Genomic DNA, 11,199 nt, shown 5'->3' on the forward strand with positions numbered 1-11,199 from the left:
GAATGGAGGAGAAGGGATTGAGGCGTGGCCATCCCCCCTGGGGGGTGATTTCTCGCTTTCTGTCTCTATGTCTCTCTCTGTTTGGCGAGTGCATGCGCCCTATAGCGAAAATCTCTCAAAAAAAAAAAAGAAAAAGAAAAAGATAACTTTGTGCCTTTGTGTTTTATCAGGTTTAATGATATCCATGTACCAATCCGCCTGGAATGTGTGAAATTTGCTAGCCATTGTCTTATGAACCATCCTGATTTAGCGAAGGACTTAACAGGTACTGTACATGTTTAACAGCAAATATTTCTAGATAGTCTTTCAGTGAAAAACATCAGTTTTGTAAGGGAAATGACTTTTTTTTTTTTTTTTTTGGAGAGGTTTTTTTGCTATAGGGCGCGTGCGCTCGCCAGACAGACAGAGAGAGACATAGAGACAGAAAGCGAGAAATCACCCTCCAGGGGGGATGGTCACGCCGCAATCCCTTCTCCTCCATTCTCCTCTCGGGATCTTGGGCACGTACGCACATGCGCCCGGCGTGAGTTTTAAGCCATCGGGTCCAGGACGCGAACCGTGGTCAACTATGTGAGAGTCCAGCGACATAGCCATTACGCTAACTGCTGGTTCCCAGGGAAATGACTTTTTTAATTGTTACTTATGAACTCTTCTTGTTTCAGTTTTTTACAATGAAAGTTGTTTTCTGAAGCTAGAATTTTGATAGTATACTTTCTACTTAGACCAGAAGCATCTGTGAAAAGTCTGTGTCTTCAGGAACAATGCTGATTTTTTAGTTTAAGGACAATTCTAAAAACATATTAGCTATTTGGATTTGAACAGGAATTGACTTTGAATAGATTATAAATCTAATGTTATTTAATATTTCAAGAACTTCAGTGCCAGTCATTGATTTGTAAACCTGTTTAACACTTGCTAAATAGAGGTAACTTTTAAAAAGTGTGCGTAAGCATAAGGCAGCTCAGAACTTTGCATTTTTGTAGTAATGTGTATATCAAGTATCTAAGTAATACTATGTGATTAACTTTTTAAAAATTATGAAATAGTTTAGTAATGTAGATCTAAAGAATACCCATTTTTGTCTTACAAATACTAGCTTTACTTAAATACTAGTATTTACTAAAAGATTTTAAAAAGTTGTACAGTTGAAATGTTCCTTGGAAGTTATTCTTCCTGAATTTTAAGAGTGCAACCACTATATTGAATTTGTTCTGCTGTTCATTTTTTATAATTATGCCACATGTATTTATCTATCCATAAATCATGTATGGTATTGTCTGTCATGTGTTTTAAAATGTTCATTTTTATGATATTTGAATTGGATGAAGTTGAACTTATTTTTATTTTCTAATGTTTTTCTCTTTTTCTTCTTTTTATTGATTACTTTTTGTTTGTTTTCAATTTTCTCCTTTTTTATTCAGGCTCGCAGTTAACAGTTTCTTTTGTGTTTTCAGTGCATAATTGATAAATGAAATATACAGTTAATCATAACTCTAGCTTTTTTTCTGAATAGTTAAGGACCCTTGAAAGCTTAAAGTCATCACTCTACCATCTTTCACATTATATTTTGGTTATTATTTAGTTATTTACCCTTTTTTAAATCTTCCCAACGTGTACATGTTTAACTGCTTTTTTTTTTTTTTTAATAAGTTCATTTATTTCTTCTATGAGAGTAAAACCAAAAGGCGAGGGGAGGAGGGGCAAGAGAGAAAGAAAGGGACTTGCACTCTCAGCATGGTCTTTCGCTGTAATTTCTCCCAGCCTTCTTAGCTTCCTTGATCATGACTATACAAACCTAGCATGTACAGGTTGACCGTGGAACTGAACCCACAATCTTCCGTATGGACTTAGAATCACATGAGCAGCTTGTTACGGCTACACCACCTAGCCAACCTTTTAATTTTGTGTGTGTGTATGTTATAACAGTGCTTTGCTTATGGTTGCTTCTTGAATCTTCCTATTATTTCAGAATTTTCCTTTGATACTAAAAATTACAAAGTAAATATTTTTACAACACCTTAAACAATAGTTTGTTATAATAATGCTTTCACATATGTTGAATTCCTGTCAGTTACATGTAAAACAGCAGGTATTTTACTAGTGTCTTTTTTGGGCTAATAGTTCCTCTTTCTACTCTCTCCATCTGGTCATATCTGGACTGCTCAGAGTGTGTGCTCTGTAAACTTCTACTATATAGCACTGATCTAGGTCCATCCATTCTTCCTCCTTCCTTTGCCCTCTCTTTCCATCTCCCACCCCCCTCCCCTTTTTTTTGGTCTGTTTATATATGTGTACATATCTGTCTGTTTCTCCCTTTCCTCTATCCTTCCCTCTTTCTTTCCTTTTCCTTGGGATGTTCCATCTTCTCTGGCATTGTTTTTTTTTTTTTTGTTTGTTTGTTTTTTTTTGTAAATCAAGTGGTTGCATCTAGTGAGGAATTCTTTTATTCCCGCCCCTTCTCTCCTCTGTCCTTTCCTTTTCTTCCATGAAAGTGAAAAAAAAGGGAAGGCACCCTCAACACTGTCTTCACACTGTAATCTACCCCTAGTCACAGCCAGCCTGGATTATAGGCATGTGTGTGGGTCCTATGTGCCCAGGAAGGGACATGAACCCAGGACTTTTCTCATGTGGGTTTGCTTTTCTTACCCTTGTGCCACTTCCTGGCTTTTCTGTGACATACTTTCCTGTGTTATTAATGTAGTATTTTATCTGAGACTATTATTAATGATAGGTATTTTTTTTTTAATATCATTTTGCCAGAGGGTGCATGTACTTACTTGTTAGATTCAGGGAGAGGGAAAATGAGAGAGCACCTTCATGTCACAATCACTTCTCCTCCATTTCTCCCTCCTTTTGAAATTTTGGGCACATACATATTTGCACCTGGCGTATTTCTCAAGCTGCTGGTTCTGGGACTTGATCAACATGGTTGACTGTGTAGGATACAACTGCCTTAGCCACCAGGCCATGGGCTGGCCCTAATGTTAGTTTTTGAGGGAAGTTTTCTTTTTTCTTTAGAATGTCTATTTCTGATTGTTTTTCTCATCATTTATTTACTTTTTTCTCTATTTTTTATCTGTGAGCTTACCCCAAATGTCTGGTAATTTATGACTGTATACTTCTGGTTAAAAGTGATAGACTAAATGAAAGGTGATTAGGGCTGGCTCAGTGGTGTATTGTATGCACATATGTGTCCAGTGTGATTTTCTTTTTTTAAAAAAGAATTATTTAACTTTATTTACTTATTCATTTTATTTATTTATTTATTTTTTAAATTTGACCAGAGAGGGATAGAGCAAGAGAGGGAGAGAGAGGGAGAGAGAGGGAAAGTGAGAAAGCATGTTGCCAGGGTCTGGGACTCAAGCCATGTATGAGTCCTGCGCCCTTAACCATCATACCACCTGCTGGCCCTGCCCAGTGTGATTTTCTTTTCTTTTTTTTTTAAGTCGTGACTATTTATTGTGTAGATACTTTAATTCTCCTTTTCACATTTTCAGTGACTGTTTCCCACAGCTATCATCAACCAGGTCTCTCAGACAAGATAAATGGTGCAGAGCCTTTTGAAGTGACCTAGTAATAGGAATCATACTTTCTTCCAACTGTGAGTTGGAGAAATCATCTTCTGAAACTTGCTTAATTTCTTCTTTGGGCTCTGTGGTTTTATTCTGATTGAAACTTTCTTGTACTACTTGAAGATTAAATAGCATTTGCTTCAGGGCTTCAACAGGACCATGATGTTTGCCTCCAGAAAGGGTACAACTCTGATTATCATTATTTAAAAAGTCTTCAAGAACCCCGTTAGGGTACTTGGCCCTTGAAATTTGTTGAGGGCTATCATCAGAGTTGACAGGAATAGGGATTTGAAAGTAACAGGAATATTTTCCCATGATCTTTCTGCTTCCAGTTTATCTAATGAGCAGGGACTACCATCCTTTTTCATAGAGTTTGGTAATTCTTTAGTACACTCCTCTAGATTTCTCTTGGCCTTTAGGATAAGCAATTCAATTTTTTTTTTTTTTTGAGAGATTTTCGCTATAGGGCGCGTGCGCTCGCCAGACAAACAGAGAGAGACATAGAGATAGAAAGCGAGAAATCACCCCCCAGGGGGGATGGTCACGCCACATTCCCTTATCCTCCATTCTCCTCTCGGGATCTTGGGCACGTACGCACATGCGCCCGGTGTGAGTTTTAAGCCATCAGGTCCAGGACGCGAACCGCGGTCGACTACGTGAGAGTTCAGCGACATAGCCATTACGCTAACTGCTAGTCCCCCGCTAATTGCTAATTTTTGAAATGTGTCAAAAATTCCAGTGTTCACTTGTCACCCCCATAATTCTAGTTTGGCTTTGAATGCAGTCACTTTGTTTGCTGACTTGAACATGGTTGACCTTCTCCCTTGAAGTTACAGATTGAGTTTGTTGAGCATTTGATTATGTCACACAAATAAGCAAGTTTTGGAACCCATTATATGTCACTGAAATGTTCTGCCAGCAGTATCTTTTTTTAAAAAGAAATCTCTGGAGCAGATCTCTTAAACTCAAAAACTCTAGCCAATGATATCCCTTTAGAAAGCCATCTCGCTTCTGTGTATAAGAGAAGAAGTGTCTATCTCCTCACAGAGCTGCATGAACAGACGAGAGTTAAGGGTATATACTTTAATATGGTTAGTAACTTTTAATCTCATCCTACAAAATGTCATGAAATTCGGTGGCATTTTTCAGCTAGCCAGCATTTCTCTATGGATGACACAGTGTGTAGATTCATGTTCAGAAGTGACTTCTTTGACTAGGGTAGTGAAACTGGAAAGCCATCCAGTCATGGCAGTTGCTTCGTCCATGTGTATCCCAACACAAAATGACTGGTTCAGCTTTCTTGATATCTAATCGTTCAAAACTTGAATAATTCTGAAGCTGTGGCCTGGTTGGCAATAAAAATGTATGTAACATATCCTCTTGCACATCCTCCTGAAAAATATATTGTACAAAAATAAGCATTGTTACCTTGTCAGCATCTGTAGACTCATCAACCTGGATTGCATACTATGGTGACTCATCAATTCATCTAGTTATAGTACCAGTTGAAAGAAGAACATGTGTCACCCTTTGAACTGCAGTGTCCCCTAAGAGTTCATGACAAAAGTCCTCAGCAGCAGGTATGATCAACTCTTCAGTTGTAGATGGCTTCTAAGCTTCAGCAATTTGATAGCCACTAAGAATGATGCCCTTAGTGCAGGCACATTTGACGAAGTGACGACCTTCAATAATTGCTTCTGTTCTTTGTGTTCATGTTTTCTTTTTTGAAAAAATTCCAAAGTCTTGTATTTTAATGCAGGGCACTTGGTCTCCATGTGACAAATCTATGTGACAAAGCAATTTTGAAGGTTTCCTGGTTTGCTGGTTAACCCATCAATATTATACGATACTATACAGGGCTTGGAAAATGTGAATCACCTGCTGCATCATGATTGCATGTTGATAAACTCTTAATTTAATATTCTTGTTATTTTCTTTTAAATGGAGCTTTCTTTTTGTTGGCAGTCTTAGAATCTTCTTCTGTCTTATTGGGTCTTTTCCCCTTTTCAAAGAATTTCTCCAGTTGTGTTTTTACTCATTTTGCGAGGATTAGCTTGTAGGCTTACTGAAATTGACTGAGACAATGCACGGTGTGGGAAAGAGATAGGGATGGAAGTGGTAAATAAAGGGTGGGCCATGCACAGATTAAAATTAATGTTGAATTCTGACTTAAAATTTCACACCGGCTGAAGTTTGTCACTTGCCACTCACTGATGGGTTTTGATGTGTGTCTGCAAGCAATTCATTTATTGTCTTTCTGTAGTCAAAACTCTTTGCTAATGTTAATCAGTATTTGCAGCTGCTCCCCAGCACTAAAATTAATGCCTCAGCTCTACTTGAGATCATCAGGCATTAGATTCTTATAAGGCATGCATAACTAGGTCCTCACATGCATAGTTCACAATTGGGTTCACACTTCTGTGAGAATCTGCTGCTGCTGCTAAGAGAGGAGGCAGAGCTCAGGTAGTAATGTAAGTGAAGGGGAATGGCCGTCAATACAGATGAAGCCTCACTCGCTCGCCCACTGCTGTTAGGGACCCTTGCTTTATACCATTTTCCTGTTAGTTTCTCCCTCTGTCCACCATTTTCTGACTTCTGTTTATTAATATGTACACTAGTATTGCCTGTTTTGGGACTTTGTATATTTACTCTTCTTTTTGAGAAAGGCCCTGGGGAATCTAGCTGCTTTCACTTAACATGTTTCTGAGACCTATATAAATTAGTCTTCTATTAGCAAGTGCATGCACTCATGAGAGAGAAAAAAGGAAAGAGAGAAAGCCCCACTCAGTGGTGTGTGGTCATACTACATTCCTTCCCCCACTCCCATTTTTCTGTTCTGTCAGGAATTGGGGCACACTTTCACACGAGCTGGGCATGTCTTTCAGGATGCCAGTGCTGGAATTTGAACTACATCTGGCCATGTCGGATCTAGCTCCCAAAGCATAGTGCTTTACCATTGCATTACTGAGCTGGCCCAGTTTAGTCTTTATTATTGAGTATAGTATTCTATACTCAATTATGGCTATACCTAATTTGTTTGCTCATTTTTCCAACTTTCTTTTTCCAAGAGGCTTTGCCATAGGGTGCATGCACTCTATGGGGAGAAAGAGGGAGAGAGACAGTGAAAGGTAAAGTGAGAATTCACCCCTCAAAGTGGGATGGCCACCTGCAATCCTTTCTCCTCCATTCTCTTCCTGGTATGTTGGGCACGCACCCACATGCACCCAGTGTGAGTTTCAAGCCACTAGGGCTGGAACTTGCACTGCGGTTGACCATGTGGGAGTCCAGTGATGTAGCCATTTGCTGACTCCACTCATTTTTCCTGTTGATGAATAATTTAGGTGGTTTTCAGTTTAGCGATGTTGTGATTAAGATTACTGTGATGACAGTTCTGTGTTGGTACAATGGTGGCATGGTTGGATCCATATGGGAGGGGGCCTGGGTTTTCATCATGGGTTCTCTCTGAGAACATATGCGACCATGAATTGGACTGGCTGAGACTGTTTGGATTACAGCATGGGGACCTAGTTTGTGGGAGGGAGCTGTCTGTGTATCTTTATTTCTCAGGAAACAAAAAATTGGTGAATAAACTTAAACATTACTTACTATGAATATTTTTGTTTAAGTGTTTCTTTGGGATTTTTTAGAAAAATTAAATTTGTGAGAGGGCCTGTTCACTCACCTCAGAGAAAAAGAGAGATTAAGGGAGAAAAGATACCCCCAAATGGTATATAGTCATGCTGTAATTCCTTCTCCTTCATTTCTCCATCCTGTTGGGATTTTGGCATGTACTTGTATGCCTGGTGTTGTTTGCAAGCCACCACATCTGAGATGCATTTGGCTGTGTGGGATGTCTCCCCTAACTACTTAAGCCATGGGGCCAGCTCTGTTTTATTTTTATTTCTCTTTGGAAATACTTTGGTCTATTTATTTGTTTTTGTTCCAGTGCAAGTACCAATATTTTTTATTATTACGACTTTTTAATATATTTTGAAGTCAGATAGCGAGATGCCTCCAACTTTACTCATTTTGTGAAGTGTGGCTGTGGTGATATGGGGTCTTCTGTGATTCCAGCTACAAATTGGGGTCATTTTTTCTTTTTCTCTGAAGCATATTGCTGGAATTATAATAGGGATTGCACTGAATTTATAGATCACTTTGGGTAATACTCACATTTTAACTATATTGATCCTTCCAGTCTGTGAAGAAGGGATTCCATTTTTTGGTGTGTCTTTTTCAATTTCTTTATTCAGGTATTTTTATAATTTTCATAGTATAGGTATCTTTTCCTCCTTTATAAGATTTATTTCTGGTTGTTTTAAGTATCATTGTAAATAGAATTGATTTCTTCATTTCTGCCTCAATCCACTCATTGTTAGTACAAAAATGCTACAGAATTTTGTATGTTGATTTTATACTTTGAAATTTTGCTGAATTTATCACCTCCAAGAGTTTTTTAGTGGATTCTTTAGGTTTTTCTTTGTATATAATCAAATCATCTAAGGTTAGGGACTATTAACTTCTTCCCTAATTTTGATGCCTTTTATTTCACTCTTTTCTGATTGTGCTGGCCAAGACTTGCAGTACAGTGTTGAATATGAGTGGAGAGGTGTGCATCTTTATCTTTCTCTAGCTTTGAGAAGAAAAGTTTTCAAATTTTCTCCAATGATTATGTTATCTGTGAGTTTGTCATACATGTCCTTTATTGTGTTAAGAATTGTCTCTTACACCTATTTTGTTGATGTTATATATAGGATATACTTTCATATGTTGCACTTTTATCAAAAGTTGGATCTATTTTGAATCCGTTAAATTTTCTGAATCTGGATGTCTGTATAACTCTACATTTGGGAAGTTTTTAGTTAATAATTCATGAAATAGATATGCCTTTTCCCATCTCTCTCTTCTAGGATACCCACTATGCAGCTATTTGAATTGTGTTCCGTAATTTGTGTGTGTTCTCTTCATTTTTAATGTTTACTTTTTTTTTTGATAGTCTGTACCATTTAAAAGGTTATATCCTAAAGGTCAGATATTTTTTTCCTTTGCATATTCTAACGTGTTGATAATGTTCTCTACACACACGCACAGGCACCCAATGTGAGGTTCAAGCCTCTGGGTCCAGGACTCAAACAGTGGTCTGCCATGTGGGAGTCTAGTGATGTAACCATTATGCTGTCTGCTGTTTTCCCCCACAGAATTTTTTATTTGTTGTATTCTTTTTTTTGGGAGAGGTTTTTGCTGTAGGGCGCGTGCGTTCCCTAGAAAGACAGAGAGAGACAGAAAGCGAGAAATCACCCCCCAGGGGGGGATGGCCACTCTGCAATCCCTTCTCCTCCATTCTCCTCTCGGGATCTTGGGCACATACACACGTGCACCCAGCTTGAGTTTAAGCTGCTGAGTCCGGGACTCAAACTGCAGTCCGACTGCATGGGAGTCCAGCGACATAGCCATTACACTAACTGCTGGTCCCTATTTGTTGTATTCCTAGATTTCTGTTTCTCTTTTAAAGATGTGTGTATCTCTAAATTTCTTTTCCATGGCATGCATCTATTTTCTCATCTCGCGAAATTGTTTATGTTTTCTTGTATTTCATTGATTTTTGGGGTAATCATCAGTATTCTAAAATCCATTTGCTGCCTTGCTATGATTTCCAGCAGTTTGTATGTTGTTAGTGTGAAATATGTTCCTTCAGGGGAGAGGTAATACCTTGGTTTCTCATGTTTCTTATATCCTTGTGTTGATTTTTTGGCATCTGATAGAATATTTCTTTCTAATTTCTGGTTTAGGTTTTTTAGTCACAGGGTCTTACTTATATACTTTTTGTTTAGACTTTTATTTTTTGAATACTTTGTACTTTTTGAGAGACATCAGTGAATGGGCTAGGGCCTCTGGGCCAGTATTTTGGGGCTCTAAAGTGAAGTTAGTATTTTGTATTGGTATTCCGCTTATCAAGGAGGTAGGTTCCCTCAAAGCAGTGGAGATTGTTACCTGAATTCTTAGACCTTCTTTAGGAATCAGGGCCTAGCTCTGGGGAAGGTAGCTGAGGTCAAGTGAAAATAAGTAATGACCTCTGCCGTGGATTGGTTGCACACAGGTCAGATGTAGGTGCTTTTTAAGAAGCTGTGATGCAGAGGGAGGCTAGTTGTTTAGTTACCCAATTGTGTGCAGTCCCCGAAAATAAGGAAGGTTTCTGTTCCAGTCTGAACATCTCCACTTTTGTAACATCCCTCTGAAGGTAGTTCAATGCAGGTGGGCAAAGCAGTCATTCTTGTTGGTATCGGAGGGAGCTGGGCATATTATTTTACAAGCTGTAGTGCTGGTTGGGAATTATGTACGAGGGCTGTGTAGTTGGGGTTGGGACTGAGACTGCTGCAGATCTGTGCAGCTAGGGACGAGGGGTGGGTTTTCCCTGCCTCCAGTGCCCCAAGGCTAGGCGTGGTCTTGCTGAAGTCCCTTTTCCTCCACTTCTCCATTCTGTTGGTATTTTGGTGTACACATATATGGCTCCCAGCATGTTTTTTTTTTCTTTTCTTTTTTCTTTTTTTAAACTGCTAGAGCCAGATTTGAAGGGTGGTCAGACATATGGGATGCTGCTCCCTTAACCACAAGGCTATCGAGCCAGTCTTAGGAGTCAATCTTAGGCATGACTATTTTTATTAATTACTAAATCAAAGCAATGAAATTTTGACTTTTGTTCTCATGATAATAAAATAAAATGAAATGAAATACTTTATCTGTTAAATTCATGTGTAGTTGTGGTACATCTTCTTTAAGACTAAGATACCATTACTGAAGTTTGTTAACTTTTTCTTCCTTTTTTTTCTTCTTTTTTTTGGAGAGGTTTTTTGCTATAGGGCATGTGCGCTTGCCAGACAGACAGAGAGAGACAGAGAGATAGAAAGCAAGAAATCACCCCCCAGGGAGGATGGCCATGCCGCAATCCCTTCTCCTCCATTTTCCTCTCAGGATCTTGGGCACGCACGCACATGCACCCGGCATGAGTTTAAGCCACTGGGTCCAGGACTCGAACTGCGGTCGATTACGTGGGAGTCCAGCGACATAGCCATTACACTAACTGCTGGTCCCAACTTTTTCTTCTTTAGCTTACTCTGTGCCAGGTGTGAACTCCATATTTTTAACTTTAAGAACCTCCTTCCGTCATAATTATTATTTATTACTTCTGTCTACTTTTTGTCTTTTCTTAGTTTAGTTAAGTGGGATTGCCTTATGAGCTTTCTTGTTCTGCTTTTTTGGCAGCCAGTGTTCAGTTTTATTCTTTTGGTAACCTTACTTAGAGTTTCCCTATTTAAGATGTAGAAACTTTAATACGGTGGCCTTTTCTAGTAACACCACTTGACTTGGATATTTTAAACACTTACATGTAAAAGAAATGAAATGTTTAATACATAATGAAATATCATTTATATAGTTTGTTTAATTAATGTGGTTAGAAACTTCTTAATCAACTTTCCTGTGCAACACCAACTAGGGAAGTGGATTTTTATTATTATTATTTTTTATTTTGTAATTCATGATAGAACACACCCGCATGCAGGAGATGGGAAAGCAGAGCAAATGGGAAGAACCCTTCACAGGATTTGGCCACTCCACTATCCCTTCCCTA

The 11,199-nt window shown here is 38.6% G+C and overlaps 1 protein-coding gene across 5 annotated transcripts in view; it reads left to right on the forward strand.

Moving 5' to 3' along the window:
- PDS5B (PDS5 cohesin associated factor B) overlaps positions 1-11,199 on the forward strand; it is a 226,504-nt gene that overhangs the window by 112,242 nt on the left and 103,063 nt on the right. For all 5 annotated transcript variants that reach the window (XM_027775693.1, XM_027775694.1, XM_006158446.3 and 2 more), the window contains exon 10: positions 171-265. In XM_027775693.1, coding sequence (XP_027631494.1) covers positions 171-265 — 95 coding nt within the window. The remainder of the gene's footprint in view (positions 1-170; positions 266-11,199) is intronic.

The sequence above is a fragment of the Tupaia chinensis genome, unplaced genomic scaffold (genome assembly GCF_000334495.1).
Source record: "Tupaia chinensis unplaced genomic scaffold, TupChi_1.0 Scaffold000597_1, whole genome shotgun sequence".
NCBI classification, from domain to species: Eukaryota; Metazoa; Chordata; class Mammalia; order Scandentia; family Tupaiidae; genus Tupaia; species Tupaia belangeri.